The sequence below is a fragment of the Parus major genome, chromosome 3, assembly GCF_001522545.3.
Source record: "Parus major isolate Abel chromosome 3, Parus_major1.1, whole genome shotgun sequence".
Classification (NCBI taxonomy): Eukaryota; Metazoa; Chordata; class Aves; order Passeriformes; family Paridae; genus Parus; species Parus major.
The window spans coordinates 84,235,021-84,256,979 of NC_031770.1; the positions used below are offsets into that span (position 1 = coordinate 84,235,021).

The 21,959-nt window shown below is 40.3% G+C and overlaps 1 protein-coding gene across 4 annotated transcripts in view; it reads right to left on the minus strand.

Annotated features, from left to right (window-relative positions):
* SMAP1 (small ArfGAP 1) overlaps positions 1 to 21,894 on the minus strand; it is an 88,871-nt gene extending 66,977 nt beyond the window's left edge. For all 4 annotated transcript variants that reach the window (XM_015620636.3, XM_033512986.1, XM_015620639.3 and 1 more), the window contains exon 1: positions 21,675 to 21,894. In XM_015620636.3, coding sequence (XP_015476122.1) covers positions 21,675 to 21,792 — 118 coding nt within the window. In that variant the 5' untranslated portion in view covers positions 21,793 to 21,894. The remainder of the gene's footprint in view (positions 1 to 21,674) is intronic.
* Positions 21,895 to 21,959: the final 65 nt, after the last annotated feature.

Sequence of the window (21,959 nt, forward strand, 5' to 3'; positions counted from 1 at the left end):
GAGATGATTAACCTTGTAGTTAAAATATTACAATTGAAACTTTGTTAACAAAAAGTAAGACAACTTTTGAAGTAGATAGTTTTCCCCTGGAAAAGAGCAGTTTCCCAAAAGCTCAAATTTCATTAATTTGTGCATCTTTATGAAATAAATTTGGAAAATCAAATATATTTAAGCAATGAAGAAATTAAATTAAACAGTGGCATGACAGGCAAACCTGAGGCCAGACAAAAATATTCATGCGTAACCTCTGAATTTAATTCCGAGTAATGATAATATGCAATATTAAACAATTGAAATGAAAAACGTTTTCACTAATCCAAATCAATCATAGCCACACTCAAGCACTAGGCAAGAAAAGTCAGAAAATATTTTCTGTGTGTGCATCCAACCAACTATGCTTGACGTAACCAAACAGTGAACTAGAGTCTAGGCTGCAAACCTTTTTGTGTGAAAAATGTTTAACAGTAATTCAGAGTGATTAAATTAAAAATTTACAGTTTTATCAATTCTGTATGAAGTCAGGATCCTTATTTCTGTACACAAGAAATATTTTGCACTAATAGAAATATTTAGAGGTTTTTGTTGGGTCCTTAAAGGTTTGATTTCCTTTACAAAAATTTTCAGGACTAACCTGGTTTAACTGCTGCATGGTACATTTGCTAGCTAATTAAGAAGATAGATATTTGGTTTCAGAAATGAAGATTGTCCATCAAGAATCTTGATGACTGCTCTTTTATACAATTTAAAATACTTTTATATATCGTTAGTAATGCTATCTTACCTAACAAGAACTGCACTATACACTGCAACTTCAGTCAGCCAATAATAACATGAAACACTTGTCACATTTGACATAAGTTTTAATAGAATTGTAATTTTGTTCTTCTGAAAGCCATTTGATTTTTTACTAGGAGTGCCAATGTGCACTTCAGCAGCTTGCTGCACCACTCCAATATAAAAATACACTTGAAGTTACTTCATCATCTAAGATGTAGATATCTGCTTGAAAATATTTTCAGTATCATTCATCCTTTACTAAAGTTAATTTTAGGAAAAAAGCCACAGGACTGAAAATGACCAACATTTATACTAGACTATATACTAGAATACTGTGAAGTCCCTGGAACACTGCCCGGCTGAATAAAGCAAAAAACTTCAGCAACCCTTAGACAGATTGCTGCTTCCAAGATAAGAATCGAATCTTTTCTTCTTCAAACTTTCTTTTCCATATTTCTATACACTGTCTACTGGTTAGACTGAAATTCCCATTTCAGTTCTTAGCAGGTGGCTGTGAAGGTGTGTGCTGTCTTCCAGAGAAATCATGGCAAGATTTTGAATGCATTAGGTCATATACAAGTTAAGGAATCCTTAAAATAATGAGGGATTTTTTTTTTAAGCCCACAAGGTTTATCGTGTGTGTTTAGTCTTACTGAGAACTGTGACTTAGTTGCCTTCATAAAAATGAGTGATTAATTTTGACTGGAAATTTAAACACAGCACAAGTGAAAGTTTCTTGAAAGAGCTAAACAGAAAGTATTTGAGCCATCATAGCTTCACAAAAATTAATTTGGAGTCTTGGCTATTACATGTTAAATGGCAAACATCAAGCAACATTTCCCCGTACTGGACTTGGCTGGGATGGAGTTAATCACCTGCATTGCAGCTCCTATGGAGATGTGCTCTGGATTTGTGACCAAAAGAATGCTGCTAACAGTAATGCTTTGGCTACAGCTCAACAGTGCTTGCACAGAGTCAAGGACTGCCTTTCCATTCCCACCCTGCAGGCAGGGAGTGGGCAAGAGGCCAGGAGGGGAGAGGCTGTGACATCAGACCCCAACTGACCAAAAAGACATCCCAAATATATGTTAGAATTCAATCAGGTGCATAGAAACAGAACTCACTGGGACATATTCATGGTATTTAAGGAGTCCTTTATTAGAGACCATCTGGGCTCTAAGAACAAAATAAATAGACAGCCACCAAGAAACAATGTAGCCTGTTAAAACTTTAAGTTTTTAGAGGTTTTAGATAATTCTTGAATTTAAGAAAAAATCTGGAGAGTTTATTTCCATTTACAGTAGACTTCCATGCCAGTACAGTTATTGTGTAGAACCAACATTCTCCCTACTCACAGAATTATCTACAGCTACTAAAAAGTTGTGAACATTTCAAAAACCAACTTCAGCTGTTTAAAACTTAAGCAATAAAGAGCTTTAAAGCAATTTACATAATTTTAGATAAAAGTCTTCAGATAAGTTGATTTCAAGCCAATTTTTAAATTGCTCAAAGTTATCCAATCTCACATGCCATTCTTTCATTCTAAAGTGCATATCAAAGTGTGAATTTTGTGAAAAAGGCATCATTTTTACATATTCTCTGGTGAGGCAAAAGCTTTTCTCTCAACACATTTCAAAATCTTTCCCACTTTTCCCTCACACATGTCTTTTTTCAGGATGCAATTTTTGATGACAAATCTCTCCATATTATTTAAACTGGACTCATACCTCACAAGTGCTTAATGTATGTGCACGTACTCCCAAATACCACTTTCTTTGTCCCCATTAAGTCACTCAGGAAGCAGAGTGTTCTGCTCCACTATTTTAGAAAGAAGCCGATTGAAGAAGCCACAATAAAAACTCACACATTGCTGACAAACTCTCCTAATGCACTTCTACACGATACAGCCATCTATTTGTGAGTTCAGCTGACATACATATTTGGGCAAGAATAATGATGGGAATTGTAATGCTGAAGCTGGTATAGTGCATTTTCAAAGGAAACAAAATACAAAGTACATTAGTGTTTGTATGTCCAAGATTTAAGTTTTACTCCAACTGCTCAAGTTTTATTTTTCATGAGCACAAGCATAGAACTGCACCAAATACAAAACAAGGCTTACACGACACGGTTCATTTAAAATGCTGAGGAAAAAGTATTTTTATCAGCACTACAAAAAATGTGAAAGCCTCAAACTAACTGCGTATGAATCCAAGGAGTCAATACAGTGTCAAACATTACTTCAGTGCTCCATTTACTTAGTTTAAAAGTCTTTTAACTGTTTTCAACATCTCAGTCAACGCTCAGCTTCCACCTGTTGCAACATCCACCATCAGTAAGAAATTAGTGAAAAATGTTATACGTGATCAGGCAAGACTGGGCCAGAGTAGGAGAACCTGTCATACAAACGTGCTAGGAAAAAAACAAGTGAAAAGAAAGAAAGAAAGAAAAAAACCAAAAAAAACCCCCAAAAAATCCCAAAGCAAGCAGTGGAGACCAGAAGGAACTAAAAAGAGGCAAGAGAAAATGAAAGCACTTGATTGTGGAATAACTGGGAGACATCCACAAAGAAGCAAGAATAAGATCACTGCAGATTTGACTATGAAGATGAATGATGATGGTTGCTTCCCTAATTACACCAATTCAGAGTTTCCTTCCCTCCATCAGTCCACCACCTGTTCAGCTTACTGTAACTGCAATTAATACTGAAACACTCCTTTTGTTGAATATAGGTGGAGACCCCCCCAGGAAACTTCTTAAATTATACAGAGAACACAGAGGTCTGAATTGAGGTGAAAAAAGCAAGCATGAACCCTTTCAATTTTACACATCAAAGGGAAGGACAACTGTTTTACATCTCAGGAAACAATTCTGAATCTTTTATAATATGTAAACCAGCTTGCCAGAAACTAATAAGTTTTGAGACAAAGTTTTAAATGAAAAAAGCTTGTCAAAACTAGCTTTAAGTAAGATTTGTATGATAGAGGAACATAAACACAAAGTTAGTTTTCACTTTATATTCTTTCAGTTACCAGTTAGAGATTCTACAAGGAAGGAAGCCAAGTATTTCACATGACAGGGTACTAACTTTGCATCTCTGAAAATGTCTGTAGAAAACTTATCTTGGGCGAACATCTTGAAAGACTTTTGACAGGCTACAATTCCTTTTTTCCTCTCAACAGCACCCTGCCTGTCCTTTACCCAGAAAGCACAGTGAAGTTACTTTAATTCTTATTTGTTTCCCCAAATCCTGCTGCTGTTTGATAGACTTGATTTGCCAAAGAACTGGCTCCATCTTGTGGAACACAGAATTAACTACAAGAAAAGCTACACACCTGACTTACCCTGAGTGGTTGATAGCCAGTTCCCAAAAGCTATCACTTTGGCCTAAGAAAGCCTCAGTCGTTGCATCAATCCAAGCATACCGATGCAGTGCTCTCTCTCTTTGCATTACTCCCACTCCCAATTCATACTGCCAGGTGCTCTGCTACTCAAGATTTCAACCAAGTTAGGAAAGAGTATCTTTAAAAAACAACTGTAACTTCTCCAAGCTGAGATACAAATAAAGATTGTGAACAGGAGACAAGCACCCTTACATAGCAGGTAGAGAGAAAAGAAGGAAAACAAGTAAGCAGCAGCTGTATTTTATGTAATTCAATTCAATACAAGAAGATCAGAGTCAACACAAAACAGTCTCTTCTCCAATGGCTACTCAGGGAAGAGCAGAAGAACGAGGCAGAACTTACAGAGATCCCTCCAAGTTTCTCTCCTCAAAACAATACACTAGCAATCTAAATACTGCAGTGCTTCAAACAATTTATTATCATGAATTTTCAGTCTAATCCTGCTGATTCAAAGACCATCTCTTACTAATTTCATTGGCAGTTGCTTAATTTTTCATACAAAAGGTAGATCCACCATCTCCATTTCTCATTCACAGACTCCTGGGCTGGATGGGGTAGGGGAATTGAAACAAATCTTTGAAGAAAACAGCACCCACCCACTCCCAACACGAAAAGCTTAATTGCAAAGTTAATGTCGACTGAAACAGACTTTGTGAATTAAGAAAATCTTTGAAAAAATAAAAGATGTTGCATAAATATCTTGAAGCAAAGGAAATCATGCAAAGAACCACAGTACAGGAATCTTTATCCTATGAAATCTTCTTCAAGGCCCTTGAACCTTAAATCTTTTGAGACTACTGATAAAGGACTATTTACTCATCACTTGATCCACTGAATTAGTTTCTGATTAAACAAAACAAATAGCCTGAAGCATGTTCTCACATCACATCTACTCTCCACATTAAGCATAATTTCCTTTAGAGTAGAGGAGGCTTCCTTGCTTTATCTCCATATCCACAACTGGGAAATCCACACAAACTCAGTCTTTGCATGCTTTTAAGGTGTCAAAGTATGCAGCAAAATATTGTTTTATATAAACTAAGGCAACAGAGAGCATAAATGGTAGTTGTTAGCAGTCTCTTACAGCTGGCTTAGTAAGCCTGTGTTCAGAGTCAGTACCAGAATTTGAGAACTTAAAATTTACCACATTTAGAAAAGTGTGACAGAACAGTTTGTAACAGGCTGTTTTCATATTTTTAAATAAAATCAAATTCAACAGCCAGAAGTTGCACTGAAGGCAGACAACTCAAGTACACTATTCCAGAGCCCAGTTTAATATCAGCTAAATTTATATAGTTCAAGGAATACTACAGGAACAGTGGGAAGACAAGCCTTAGAGGCACTGCTTAGCTATTTTTAGCCAGTGTCTGGTAGCTGGTAAAGTGTTTCATGGGCAGAATTCCTCCAAGTTTGTCTTTTGGTTTGGTTATCCATTTTTCATGAAAGCCATCAAAAAATCCATTAAGTGGAGACCTATTAATAACTCCAATGAGGCTCTGTAGAAGTATCATGAATGAAACTCTTCCCCTGCACAACCCTGTCCCACCTCTATAAGTCAGAGAGAGAAATATGTATCAATTAAAATTATTCCTTCAGCTCACTTGTCCACTTGCTTCTTTAGCATCAAAAATTGCTAAAAGCATTTCAAAGAAATTTCAAAGGTTGTCAAGCCTCAACTTGAAAAGTAGTACAGTGAAATGAATGTACCTTCAATTCTATGTTTAAGCCACAAAATCAAGTGGCTGGCTTCATAACAATTTTAATTCTGGAGCACATCCAAATAATTTCAAACAGCAAAAGCCTTATACAGAAAATTAAGTGTGGAATATGAAAGTGCAGTTTGTAAGTCAGAGGATTGGTTGGTTACATTAGCTATCAGAGATACACAGGTAATGTCTGTTTATTCTTGAAATGAACAGGTCTTTTTCTTGTCTAACAGCCATTTGGCGCAAGCAATCTTGTAAGGTGACAAAGTGAAATAATTAGTTTTGCCTTATTAATAAATAGTCAGCTATTAAAACTCTTTTTGACTGTGAGACAATAAGCTTCCTTTTCCAAAATAAAGTAATTTTATCAAATATTAGGTGATCATAGGACATAAAAGCTAAGTTGTGAAATAAAATGCAATATTTAGAGTTCGCCATGAAGTTATATACACACATACATCATTCATCCCTCCTCATGTAAATTACAAGAAAAAGGAGATCATGACTTTTTTTGTAATTTGTTCACCAAAACATCACCAAGACCTCCTATTTATCTTAGAAATGAGATGACAGCATTTAAAAAGAACACCTACCTCTTATATAATAAATAAAACACTTGTTTTTAATGAAAATATCAGTTTAACTCAGTGTTTTGCAAGGAAATTTCCTTTAAAACCATCTCCCAGAGTTTGCATTCCTGACTTGAAGTACTTCACTTCAGATTTCAGCCATCCTCACACCACCCAGGTAAGCAGAATCATAAATAACTTCTGAACTGTCAAGAGCTCAGCTCCCGACCCTTGGCTGGCAGCCACTCCTGGATAGCCTGAGCACGTGTCTGTGACTGTACAGGGAGAACACAAGCAGAGTACACAGGACACAGCCCCAGCCCTCCTTACTAGCCCTGTGGGTGCTACAGCACCCTTTGGAAAGTAAAGTCAGTGCCCCAAGTATCAGAGATGACAGGGGTGCAAACCCTGGTACATTGAATAACCTAACAGCTTCAGAAATAAAATTTCAATTTGGCCAAGGGGTAGTGCTCCAATTTTATACTGCCTGTTCACTCATGAAGACTGCTTGTGCCAGAGTTCACGCTGCAATTATAAGGTGTGCAAGCTGTCATCTCCTGTTAGCAGCATTTGGTACTTTCTAAAAAAGACAAGGTTATGTAGCATATTACAGTATTAGAAGGAAGCTTCTGGAGCAGGTCTTAAATGCAATTTTTCCCTTGTCAGCAAGGAAATGCTAAAAAACTGAATGTTTTAAGTTTACAATTTATATTCCTTTTATATACAGAAATAAAAGGAAAATGGGTAACTGAACTCTTACAAAATGTTATCATAAGCTGATAGCTAAGCATTAAGTAAAAGCATGACTGAAAAGTAAAATAAATGAATAAATCTACACTACTCTGTTAGGATGTAACAACCCCTTTGCATATCCAGGCAAAGGATAAAGATTATATAAACACCTGCTTCAAAAAGACCCTTCAGTCATTAAATTAAGTTCTTCCTTTAACTATGACAAAAACCTCAGAGATAAGATTTGTTTGCAAGACAGCCCTATAATGTAGGCTGTTTGCCATAAACAAAAATGAACCTTTATCTACCAGAGACATTACCTAACAATTGCATGAATCAGCTTCCCTTTACCATTTTTCCTCAAATGTAACTGAAGAGATCCTTAAGTAAACACGCCACAAGCTGTACAAACTCTGTGCAGTCCTCAGTGACTTCAGAGATGCGCTTTCTCATACTTAACAAGGAAGGTAAATGCACCCCCATAACCCCTCCAACAAGAACCAAAATTTTAAAAAAGATGCAGAGAAACCAGAGATTCAAGCTTCTTTATTTAAGAGCCATAGAATCAGTCTTTAAGGCTGGAAAAGAGATCTTAAAGTTCCACCATTAACCAAACATGGCCAAGTACCACGTCTATCTGTTCTTTAATACCTCCAGGGATGACTCCGCACTGTTCCAATGCCTGACCAACTTTTCAGTGAAGAAATTTTCCCCAATATCTAATCTATACCTTCCCTGGCACAATTTGAGGCTATTTCCTTCTGTCCTGTCATTGGCTGTGTGGGAGAAAGGGCCAACCTCCACCTGGCTGTCACCTTTCTGGGAGCTGTAGAGAGTGATTAGGGCTCCCCTGAGCCTCCTCCTCACCAGGCTGAACAACCCCCGGCTCTCTCAGCTGCTCCTCACAGGATTTGCATTCCAGACCCTTTACCAGCTCTGCTGCCCTTCTCTAGACTCACTCCAGCAACTCAGTGTCCTTCTTGTAGTGAGGGCCCCAGAACTGGACACAGGGTTTGAGGTGCAGCCCCACCAGTGCCATGCCAAGAAGGACAATCACCACCCTGGTCCTGCTGGCCACACTGCTGCTGACACAGGACAGGACACCATTGGTCTTCTTGGCCACCCGGGCACACACTGGCTCATGTCCAGCTGCTGTCAACCAGCAGACCCAGGTCCTCTTCCACCAGGCAACTTTCCAACTGCTCTGCCCCAGCCTGTAGCGCTGCAGGGCACTGTGACCCAAGGGCAGGACCCAGCTCTTAGCCTTGCTGAACCTGGTAAAACTGACCTCAGCCCATCAATAAAGCCTGTTGAGATCCCTCTGTGGAGCCTTCCCTGCCTCCTTCCAGCAAATCAACAGTCACACCCAATGTAGTATCATCTGTAAACTGACTGCAGGTGCACTCAATCCACTCTTCCAGATCATTGATAGAGATATTAAACATGACTGGACCAAAGACTGAGCCCTGAGGAACCCCACTAGTGATCAGATGGAAGTGACTCCATTCACCACTCTCTGGGCCTGGCCACCCAGTCAGTTTATACTGAGTGAAAAGTGCTCCTGTTCAAGCTGTGAGCAGGCAAAGTTAAGTGCCAAATTTCAGGTTCTAGAGAGTAGAAATACACTGAAATCATCTATAATGACCAGCCAGATTGTTTCTTTTACCAATCCTCTCTGCTACATTTGTTTGTGTGGGGATGGAGTTAATTTGTCCATAGAAAGCTCTGTGGTGGTGTGTTCTGAATCTGTGACCAAAACAGTGTCAATAACACACCAATGTTTTAGCTACTGCTGAGCAGTGCTTGCGTAACATTGAAGCCCTTTCTGCTCTTCAGACTGTCCTGCCAGTGAAGAGGCTGGGGGTGGGCAAGAGGCCAGAAGGGGACATAGCTGAGACATCTGACCCCATCTGACCATAGGGACATCACATCATCACTGTGCTCAGCAATAAAAGCTGGAGTAAAAAGGAGAAAGGAGAGATATTTGGAGTAACTACACAACTGTTACATGTGATGGAACCCTGCTTTCCTGGAGAAGGCTGAACACCCACCTGCTGATGCTAAGTAGTGAATTAATTCTGTATTTTGCTTTGCTTGTGGGCACAGCTTTTGTTTTACCTGTCTTTATCGCAACCCATGAGTTTTCTCACTCACTCTCTCTGCCATCCACATCCACAAAATCCACATTCACTGCAGACGTTACTCTACATTCCTCCTGTACATACTGTCTCACTTCCTCTTCAGGTTATGCAGATCAGATCAAGTAAAGTTTTAAGCTGTACCATTCATCTCTCTTACCTACAAAGAGCCTATTGGCCCACCCTCAAATACTAATATACCACAGTTCTCAGGCATAGGAATGGCCTACCTCACAAACGCAACTCTAGTCTTGACCCCTGAGTTTACTGTAATGATATTACCGATCTTCAGAGCAGAACTTTCAGTGGAGCTCACGGTACTGAATTAACAGAAGAGCAGAGGAAAAGAACAGGCTGAAGAGAACAGGCAGAATAATGCCTTTTCGCCACTTGAAGCTCCAGTGTCATAGACACAAGTCCTTCCCACAAATGCCCAGGAGCTGCACACCAAGGTAGCTACACCCCAGCACAGCACTCAGCCGAAGTCTCAAAAAATGGATCACACCTTGGAGTGCTTCAACACCCCTGCCTGAAGCTGGGTTTGGGCCAATACACTCAACAGAAGGTATCTATGCTCTGTGAGATGTATCTTTTAAAGAGTAGGTGTTAAACAACTTTGTATTTCCTCAGTCAGTGAACAAAAAATATGTTTATACCTATAATCTAGGCATAAATGGACTTCCTGAGGTCCCTTAGATTAACTTGATGTTTCAATCAGATCTAATTATATTATGCTGCTTAGGGCTTTGTTCAGTTGTTCTGAACAGCTCTAAGGTATATTTCATCATCTCTTTGAGGAAAAACTCAGTCCAGTATTTGAAAATTTTGTCTTTTTAAAATCACAAAGTAACTTATTTATATCCAATTCAAATGCATCATGCCACACATTCAAGGCTTAAATGTGCTTCGCATTTTTCTAAAATCACCTACTTGCTTCGTAAAATTATGTTGGCCTCCTGTGTGATGATACTAAATTAAATGTAATTCAAACTAACATAGTTAAACATTCCAGCATGACAGACAATCATCAATACTCAAACATCATTATATCAGCTAAATGTGACTGAGAAAGGAAAAAACAAATTAACTTTTAAGTAGTGTTCTTCACAGCTAATTTAACTAGATTTGCATTTCAAAAAAATGGAGAGAAAGTTAGGAGTGTTTTTTGTGCAAGTTATTTTTCCAAAGTGATCTTCTGTACTTTGTGTAGAAAATAAACGGTGGCTGTACAGTATTTTTCCTCAAAATATCATTTTCTTCAGATGCCAGAAGAGTAATGGAATACAAAACCAAAGCAGTCATCTGCATTCAGTCTGGAATACTAATTTGTGAGTATGAGCTCAAAGTGGGATTAAGGTTTCTTGAGAAGTTATCAATTCTACAAATGTGCTCTCAAAACTGTGAGACTCTTAAGCATGAGATCTCAGATCAAGCTGCATTTTTTAAACTCTCAGTTAAGACCAAACACTTGACAGAACCCTTTTGTTCCATAAATATATATATATATGGAGTAACCTTTTTTAAGCAGATGAGTAACCCTTTTACCATAGCATCTCAATTTCCACCTGCTTCAAACACTAGATTTGGTCCTTTCTGTCTCTGGATGTACAAATGACAGCTAGATTTCTGTATTTATTGAAAATGCAAAGCTCTGTGATTTTACTGTTTAATCACTTTCTCATAAAAGACTTCAACTTTAAACGAAGAATCTACTTTGAATTGACACAGACTGATACTTGCACAATGGGGTAAAGAGGAAACAAATTACACGGTATCTGCAATGGGACTCCATATCAGCTTGTAAGTGATAAAACAACTGAAATGGATCTGAAGTAGCAGAGACTAGAAGGGGCCTTAAAGATCAGCTAGTCGAAGCCTTGGCGCTCGAAGCACACACAGCAGGTTGCGTAGGGCTGTTCCCAGACAGATTTTTGGTGCTTCCACACTGCATGCTCCACAGCCTCTCCAGGTAACCTGATCCTACTCAGCCTTTTCTGGAGTAAAAATAATAATAAAATCTTATCTGTCAGTGGAATTTCCTGTGTTTCCCTTTGCATTCACTGCCTTTTGGTCCTGTCACTAGATATCACAGACAAGTCTGCCTCCATCATCTTTACTTTCTGTCACCAGGTATTTATTATATACATGCACAAGAACCCCCAGCAGCCTTCTCTCTTCCAGGTTAAACAACCTCAGTGCTCTCAGTCTCTACTTGACTGTAAGGCACACTGACCTTCCCCTTCATGCCACTTTGCTAGACTTGCTCCTGTCTGTCTCTGTTTCTTTGTGGAGCCCAGAAGAAGACAGCACTACAGATGCAGTCTCACCAACGCTGAGCAAAGGATCCCCTGCCCCCAGACACTGACCACTCTCTTCTGGAAATTCAGTCCAAGATGTTGTTTGCCTTCTTTGTGGCAAGGGTACATTACTGATTCATGACCAATTTTTGATCCACAGCATCTATTCTGCACTGCCAACACCCCCTCCCTAGGGACAGAGCTTTGCATTTCCCTTTGTTGAACTTCATAACATTCCTGTTGGCTCATTTCTTCCACTTAATCACTTGCCTGCTCCCGAGAAGCAGCACATCCATCTGGTTTATCAACCACTCCTCCCAGTTTTGCATCCCATCAAGTTTGCCAAGGGAGGGGTCCATCTTGTCACACAGGTTATTAATGAAGATGTTAAACAGTGCTGGCCTCAATAACAACCCCTGAGCTACACCAAAAGGAACTGGCCTCCCACTCAACTTTAGGATGTTCATCACCACCTTGAGCCTGGCATTTTAGCCTCTAAGCTATTTTCAATCCACCTCACTGTGTCTTCATCCACAAAGCATTCCATCAAGATAACAAAGAAGAAGCTACAAGACATTTTCCAAAAGCCTTTGTTCTCATCCACCAAGCTGGTCATTTAGCTTGGTTCGGTGTGGAAGGCTGTAATCAGGTTGGTCACACATTACAGCCCCTTGATTAATTGATAACTATTGCCCATCATTTTTCTTCATGTGTTTTCAGAAGTATTCAGTTTGTCACTTTTCCAGGAACAGAGGTCAAGTTGACTGGCTTGTGGTTCCCTGGATGTTCCCTCTTGCCCTCTTCAGGGACAGTAAGGACATCTGCTTGAGTCCAGCCCCCAAAACCCACCCCCCTAGTCACCATGACCTTAGTTAATGAGAGTCACCACAAAATTACCTTGGCTACCCCATCCCACTCCTGGCTGCATTCTATTACACAGACTTGTGTACAGCCAGTGTCTACAAGCATTCCCAAATATGATTCTTCTCTACTAACTGAGAGTATACTTTCCTTGCCTAGAATTGTTGAAAGCAAATCTTACTAGTAAAGAACAAAATGAAGAAGATATTGAATATCTCAGTTGTTTCCACATCTCTTATGAGCAGCTCCCCTGCCCATTCAGCAGCAGGCCTACATTTTCTCAATTCTTTTTTCTGCCAATTAGCTGTAAATGCCTCCCTTGTTGCCATTCATACATACCTTTTAAGATTAAATTCCATATAGATATTGGCTTTCTGACCTGGACACATATGCATGCTTGGATGATGTCTCCAGGCTCTCCCTGGGCCCCAAGTTTCTGTTTCCACCTGTTACATGCTTCTTTTTTGTGTCTGAGCTTTTTCAGAAGCTCCTCATTCATTCAAGCAGGACCCTAGGTGCCTCTATACCATTTCCTATTAATTGCAATATGTCACACTAGAGCTTAAAGAAGTAGTCAACCAGCTTTCCTGGCTCTCTGTGCTCAGAACCATTTACCAAACAACTCTTCCAAGATCCTTGAACAGAAGAAAATTTTCCTTTGTGAAGATTATGGTTGTAATCCTGCTTTGCTGTCTCCAGATCCTGAACTCTTCTACCTCATGACCACTATAGCCAAGACTACCCCTAAGCTTTACGTCCTCAACCCATCAATTCTTGTTTGCAAGAAACAGGCCCTCAACCACTTGTAATGAGATGTGGGCATCCATGCATGCCAGAAGCTTCCTTGATTACTTATTCCCCGCTGTGCTTTCCCCCTAGAAAATAATAAGGGTTGTCCAAGTACCCTAAAAGCAAGAAAGCCTGTGAATATTAGGCTTGAGTTGCCTGAGGAAATCCTCATCACCATGCCTGACCCATAAGCTCTCAGCTGGCTCACCCATCTCCAGGTAAAGCAGCCCCACTGCTCTCACAGCAAATGGCAACTCCCCTTTACCATCATACCAGCCTGCCCTTCCTAAGCACCTACACTTACCCACTGCAGTCCTCCAGCTGAGCTATCCCAATGCCAATAAAAAACATAGCTCAGTCCTAACTTATTTTACTCTGCCATAATATCTGAAAACAACTTGCTAACAGTACAGCGCAGATGGATTTAACTATGTTATGGGTTCAACAGCCTAACTCTTTAGAACCACCTCAACATGAAAATAAGATATCATCAAACAACTTTACTTGCTCACAAGGCAAAGTCATTATGTCTTGGAGAATTTAACTGTGGCCACAAGAGACACTGTGAAGCACCAGAGTTCCTAAAGTAAAGCTGAATCATGCTCAAATGAACCTTATGGAGCCAGTCTAAGACAATGTGACACCTGAGCTAAATCAACTGCTGACTACTCCCTGAGTAATGTCTGATAATTGACTCTCTTAAATCCTATAGGATGCACGCATTAAAGAGGGAGTCACCTTTCCAGGAAAGGGTACCTCCCTAGAAGTCTTATCACATAGACATATCTAATTGCTTCCTCTGTATCATGTACAAGGACCTCTTAAGGCTGCAGCACAGTTGCTCTTTCCTCTTTATACCATTCAAACCAGACAGAAGACAGAATCTTTCCATTCTGCGAAAGGAAATTCAGGAATAAAACAAAGACCAAGTGGTATAAACAGCATCCTGTAGCAGCAGCAGCTTTTTCATGTCACTGAAGAGTGCCAGAACTGCAGCTTCCACACACCTCTGTATGCTCCCTGACCAAAAGAACTGGGGTGTTTTGCACTTTAAAAAGCCAAGAGCACGGTCTCATCAATAGCAATAATCACTCTTCAGGAACTGTCCCATTGTTATGGCCCACACAACAGAAACAGCTTAGACTGCCAGTAACTTCTGAACATTGCTAACTAAGCATGTAAGGATTTCTGCATCTGTATAATATACCTCAGAGAATGTAACATAATAACAGATATGCAACATAATAAAAATATAAAGAACAAGTCCCACAAATACTTCTATTAGCAGTAACAGAAATAATGAGGTTGAAAGGGAACTTTGGAAGTCACCTAGTCCAGCCTCTTGTCAAAGCAAAGTTCAGTTATATCATGCTGCTTTGGATCTCATCCAGTTGAGCTCATTTAAGTCTTGAAGAGTAGAGATTGTATCCACTTGGGTAAAAAGCCTTCAATTTTGCAAATAACCCTGTTCTATTACAAGCTAAACATATTTCCTGTGACTTATTTGAAAACATTTTTCTGCACTGTAAGAGTCAGGAGATAGAAACAACCTCCTTCCTTACAAGGCCCACTAGTGTCACTCAACACCACAACACCCATTCAGAAGGCCTAAGATAAGGCTGCCATACTTTTTTCCTACCAACTGAGGTATCTTAAGGGCTCTTTTCTTGGGGGAGACAATTATCCTTCTCAGGGCTGCAACAGCAACTAATTCCTACTATATATGTATATATGGCCACATGTCACTCAATTACTAAGTTTCAGTCTCATCCAACCAGGGTCAGTAACAGGTAAGAGCACACCGAATGAGAGCATTGAAGTAGTTTTATTTAGTAGCAGGAAAATAGGAAAAAATATCCTGGTTATACAGCCCCAAGAGAGACTGAAGTGAGTTTCTGGTCCCTAAGGGTTTCTGAAGGCACTATCTTTGACAAAAAGGCCAGAAAACTACTAGCTAGGTATCAGATTATAACTAGGACTTCTAGTGATAAAGTTCCTTACTATTATTAGAGTTCAAGATATATCATTCCATTTGCTAAGCTTAAGTAAGAACAACCCTGAATCAAAATGCTTTGCTTTCATTATTCCTTATGGAAGGATATTGCAAAGCCTCACTGGACAGCCAGACACCTCCAGTTGTATCTGTCAATTCATATTCCAGTCTGTTACACTCACGTGACTTTTACCAAGCTTATCTCGCAGAAGCAGCATGAACCCTGCAACAGAAACACACAAAGAAATACAAGGAATTTCTTGATCTGAGCGACCTGCAGTAACATCTGATATTTGCAACAACTGGTACAGAATATGCATACAGCACAAACAGCTACTAGGAAACTCTTACTTTGTCTGAACTTCAATATAGGGCTAGAAGTTGCAACAGAGATGACATGTGAAACTGACCTCCAGCATAATCCAACTGTGTTCTATTCCCCCTTGTGTCCTCTCAGGGGTTTCTCCACCTTAGGAGGAAGACAGGAAAGATCACCTGAGGAGGTACAGCAGCCAGTGCCTTGCCCTAGTGTGAGCTCTGTCAATGAGCTGTCACAAAGCTTGCTTTCTTACACTGACACTGAGGCAAAAGCTGATGCCTTGTACAGGCTGAGGGCAGCGAGCTGTAAGAGTAACCCATCTGCTTGAGAAAGAAGTACACTATCTATTAAAGCGTACAGGAAAGATTAAGACAGTTAAAAGACCAGACATCAAACAAGTAAACAGCAAAGCAGCTTCACAAGAAGTGATGATCATACACAAATATTTAAGTTGGTCTCCCAGCCATAGAAGAGATCATATGCAAGACTTGAATGTCCACACAAAAGAGTCTGAACAGCTGTAAACATATCTAGAATATTCCAGATTTCTTTCCATAGCTAGTTTATCCACTTAAACCATTTTTTTCCCATCCCTCACTGCTAAGAGACACCATGTTTGTGACTGGTTAGTTGTTGGGGAAGTTAAATTTTAGCTACACAAATGCTGGTACCACAATCTCCCCTGTCCAGTCTTTCTCCATGCTCCCAAGTGCCTATACCTGCCACTCTCAAGAGAGAAGGTTAAGTCTTCGGTCACATAAAAATATTCAATGACTGTATAGTACATCAATAAATACTGAAAAGTATTTTCATTAATATTATAACCAAATTAAACCCATTTTAATCTGGTTGAACAAGCAACAGTGTCAATGTGCATCTTTGTACTAGGATTTTGGTAAGAGATCATTTAAACAGGCTTTATGCACTATCTGGCACAAAGTAAGTAAACATTAAAAAACAAAAACAAAAAAAACCACAAACCCAGAACACTTTCTCTGATACAAAAATTTATTCAGCTTTTCTGAAGGCCCAAAACATCTGCAATTGTTTACACTAAGGTCTGCAAGTTTCCAATTATGCTATTTTAATTTGATTACAGTTGAAAAAAGTCTAAAGCAGTTGATTTACAGCTCAGGTAATTGCCTTCTTGATAGGGAGATGAATTTATAGATTTCAGTAGTCAATGAATTGGTATGAAAGGCAGTATCCAAATACAAGCACAACAGACAGAAAAGGTATGACAGAACATTCATATTGTTTTTTCTTAGAAGGGGACAAGATATTCAGCAGAATCAAAGGACTTCTAAGCAAGGTCCAAGAAAGCAAGCCTGTAAAGTGAAGGCCATCAGTCTTGGTCTAGTGTGACTGTCTGTAAATGGGGAGCATAAGACTATGATTACTGTTCCTAATGATGTTTGAAACAAATCTCCTTTTGTGCTTCATCACACACTTGAACTTCTAAGTACTTCAGTATTCAGTGATTCAGTATTTAATATCAGCATCCTAAAAAGACAAGCCTTGCTGCCAAGCAATAAGAACACAAGTCTAGAAGACTTCTAGCACATTATAAGTAGGTACTAACTACACAGAAATAGCAAATTATAGCCCCTATAGTCAAAGGGTCCTTGACTGATGTTAACAGTTTGTATTTTTTTTTTTATTTTGGCCTCGTTTGACAGATTTCCAAGATACGTTACTGCCTAAGGGATTCAAATATCAGCATTGAAACAACAATTTAAAAAAATGTATTACCCTCCCTCTACAATGAAAAGAAAAATTCAAATGCTTCATGATAGCTTTCAGCATAGTCTACATACCTGATACAGCTTCTCCTATATCCTTCCTATTCCCGCCAGCTTTACTTAGTTATCTAAACAAAAGGATCACAAAGGCACCTCAGTTGCCTCTCTTTCAAGACCTCGGGGTGGCTTAAGCTATTGTCAGCACACCTCATTTCTATTTCCTACAAGTATCAGAAACAGTAGCGTAACTTCTTCCCAGTAATGCAACACTGGGAAGACATCTATTGCCTTATGCAGGGAGCTGTTCAGATAGGGATGTAAAGAACAGACAGTACACAGACAGGAACTGCCTTGTCAAATGTCACTCCAACCTCCTCACTCTTTCAAAAGTCTCAGTGATTGCAAAGACAGTTCCAGAACCTTTAATTTTTAGGCTTCTTCCCCACAGAAGTATCATCTAGTCTGACAGCTGCAAGATCTACAATTTGAAGGTGACATATGGCAACTACCGTATGGCCCTACAACAGGTAGTTTCCAATACATTTTAGCAGCAACAGTCAGATTCATAGCAGCTATTTAAACAGGCAAAAGGCAAATACAGAATAAAAATCACTAACAGAAACTGTTGTCAGGGTCAGCAATCCTAATTATTACTTAATGCTGCTCTGGCAGATTTGTCCTCAGCTGTATTCTTCACCTTACAAAGCCATCCAATGTATCTGTATACCATTCACACTTGAAGAAGCAGACCACAAATCAAAGGATGGATTTGTTCTTGATACAAGACCACTGCTAATGACAGAAAGATTATTTTGAGGGTGACCAAGAAATAGCTTTTGTAATTCTTACACAAAGCAAGCATGTAATAAATACTGGAAAGGTGCATGCTTCAAACTTCTTTGCAGGCAATGCATATGGCAGCCCTATACCTGGGCAAGGAAAACTAACTCAGTAACTTAGAAATGATGGGATGGTAGTAAGATCCTGTATCACCTTTTTGAAGCAAGAAATAAAAGCCAGCAAAAAAGCCTTATTGATATGAAGGAAGAGTTCAACAGTAGCTGCAATGAAAGTAATGAGTGGTAAATATGCTAATAGGACCACATTACATTTTTTTAGGGTCAAAAGGATATTTATATGATTTTAAATTATATCTAGATACTTAAGAATTCCCAGAGCCTCAAAGAATAGCAGTTAAAACAGATATGTAAGTATAATCTGCAAGATTTCCACAATCTTTGGATGTGACTATCTGAAAAGAAGCTAGGGTAAAAATAATACTTCATGTTTAAGAGATACTATAATATCTAGGATGAGAAAAAGGAACTACTTTCAATTAAGTGCCTATACTGAACTGACAGCTATCTGAATGACCATACTGAAAACAATGTTTTTAAGTACTGCCAGAATAAGATCAAAGACAACTACAACTGAGTTAAAACAACTACAGTCAATCATGAAGATGTTATCCCACAATTAAGTGAACAGAAAGAGAAATAAAACACAGAACTTGGAGGGTCCTACTGAGCAACAGAATGGAGAAGGACAGACAAAGGAGCAAAGCTCACACAAGAGAGGAAAGTAACAGAAACTAGAATGGACAACATTTCAAAGAAAAAAGGAATACGTTACATTAAGAAAACTAAAAACATGCTGAACTAGGACTGACCAGAGAAATACTAAACATTTGGTCATGTTAATGACAAATGGCTTTTTTTGACATTTTTGGCAAGTGTTAATTTCTGCAGAATTCAGGATGAAGAGGCTCTCCAGTGAACTGACCATAGAGAGCTTCAGACTAGTTAAGGAACAAGAGCAGAGATGAAAGGGATGCTGTTAGTGCTGCAGGAGGTGAAAGAGACCTCACAGGCTGGGGAATGCCAGACAGCTGGCAGGCTCTGGTTAGCTAACAGAGGTTAATAGCTGCTGCCTCAGACAGCTCTGCATTCCAGGACTAGCAAAACTACAGCTTTGCCAGACAGCAGCAAGTCATGAGCACTCAAACACCATGGATTAAACATGAAACACATTAGGAAAAAACAGCTGGCTGCAGCTTTTTCATCTCTTTTGGTAAATAAGTTTCAACAATGACTAATATAATAAGCAAGAGTTCAAGAGTGGCATTACATGCTCATAACAAGCTTGCTTTTCAACTTAACAACTGATAATGTTTCCTTTTTTCTGAGCTGTCTTCTGGAAGTACACAGAAATCCAGACTTCAGGGTATATTGGAGGCATCTCAACATTGTTCACGCAACCCTCCTTCCCAGAAGGAAAGTTCCTAAACTTCAAGAAAGAAATCTCACAAACAGTGTATATATGGCCACATCTCAGTCAAGTGCCTTTAGAAAAGCTGCAACTAAAGCACGTTGATCATTCCACACTCTTTCTTCCAACTATAAAAAATACCCAAACATACACAGTACAGGCAAAGTCAGATAGCACTACAAAGCTAATATGATACAAAATTTAAAATAAAAATTGCTGCAACAGGATGAAGCAAATGCAAATTAAACTTGAAGGGAAGAACAGAATAAATAGAAACCACCAAACCACAAGTCCCTCACATTGCATCACCCTGTATTTTCATGCCAGCTTTCCTGGGGACAGGGTGAAAGCAAGCCATGCTTCTGGCATACAGAGAGACAGCAAAGCAGAAGTTGAGCAAAAGAGAAAAGCAAGAAACATTCAAAAATGCCATCAGATTTTAGTAGGTACCTAAGTATTAGAAATTGGAAAAATGAATTAGTGTGTACTAGCAGAAGACAGCCTGGTCAAGATATTGGGAGGTCCTCTAGAAACTGAACAGAAAAAAAACCCCAAATTCAAGATACACCAAAGCTTGATCTTACAAAAGAAAGCACCAAAGAAAAGAACAGTGAATAAAAACATTCATTAACACAAATATAAGAAAAAGGAAACTGAAAGTGTCAGCACTGCTGAACTGAAAGGGCAAAAGATACCGAGCACTGAGGACTACAGGGACTTACAAACATTTTGACTAAGTGAGATATAGAAAGAGAAAACTCAGACAAGTAATGGGAGAATTCTGGACTCTAATCTTAAGCAGCACAGCCCTCAGGCCTATGCTATAGAACAACTTACATATGGAATTCCACCAGCAAGCAATACCAAGCAGCATTCAGCATGGACATACAAAGTGCCAATAATACATAAAACATACAAACGTGCTTTTTCCAGAAAGTCACTGGTTACGAAGAGTCATTTACATGGTAACCAGCTGTCAGGGGGCAAGAGGAGCTGTGTTAGGAAATGGTTAGGCAGAGTTATTTACAAAATATAAAGACCCATTATCTTTGGTGTAATCCCTATCATCTACTTCTAAGAGTTTATACTAGGACAATACAGCCTCCCTTCTGATTGTGCACAGCATGACTTGTGTGCATAGTGAAAAAAAAAGCACATACAGATGGGGGAATTTACAAACAGCACCATTTCTGGTTACTCAAATGAAGCTCACTCACACTTCACCTGCACTTTACGTGAAGGACTGAACAAGGCAGCTCTGGCATTAATCATACAGTGTGAACTCCCAATTATTATTCAGGAAGCATTACACTTAATAACTTACTGTGCAGCCACCTTAACTAGAGTAAGATCTTAATAAATTGAGTCTAGATGAAAGAAGGATGTGCTACAGTTTTCCATTTGAAAGCCACAGAATCCAAGGTAAATAGAAACGCAAATATATGTCTACTTTCGTGCAGGAAAAAAAAAAAAATTAGACTAAAGCACTGTAAGATTTGTAAGTGATATAATCTTTAAAATTCCATTCATCACCAAAACCACATCTGTGACATATTTAACCGGACTCAGACATCCAGATTCACAGAGCCTGGCATTCTGACTGAGTCAGCATGGCAGGGCATATTGTGTTGGACACTCGATGTTCAACTCATCTGGCACCTACCCCTGGCATCGGCCAGTCCCTTCCCGAAGGCCACAGCCCGCTCCGGATCGATACCTGGCAGCGCAGGAAGCGGACGCGGCCGTGAAACTTCAGGAAAGGGCTGGGCCAGTCATTGCATAAAGCCCGGCCGGGGGCTCCTCGCTGGAGGTCGCGGGGCTGCAGCCCAGCCCAGGGCAGAGCGGAACGCGGCTGACACGGAGAGCTCAGGCTGCCTGCCTGCCTGCCCGCCCCGCCGCTGCCCCCGAGCCCGACCCGCTGCCGCCCCCGAGCCCGCTGTCGGGAGGAGCCGCCCGCCGGTCCCGCCGCCCCTGCGGACGTGGCGCGGCCCCGAGCCGAGCCCCGCAGCCGCCCCGGGCCGGGACCCGCCGGGGCAGCGCCGCGCCCGGACCGAGCCCCCGAGCCCCCGCCCCGCGTACCCTTGGCCTCGCAGTCCGCGCAGTACTTGTTGTCCTCCTCCCGCAGCAGCTTGGCCAGGATGGCCTGGTGCTGCTCGTTCTGCTTCTGCGCCTTCTCCCGGCAGGAGCGGGTGGCCATGGCGCGGCTGGAGCGGGGCCGGAGCGGGGCCGGGAACGCTCCTGCCCTGGCGCGGCCACGGGAACCGGCGGCCGCGAGCGCCGACTTCCTCAACCGGAACTACTTGCGGACGCCTCCGCCTGCCTCCCTCCCCGCCCGCTGCCGGGATGGCGCGCGCGCACACGCCC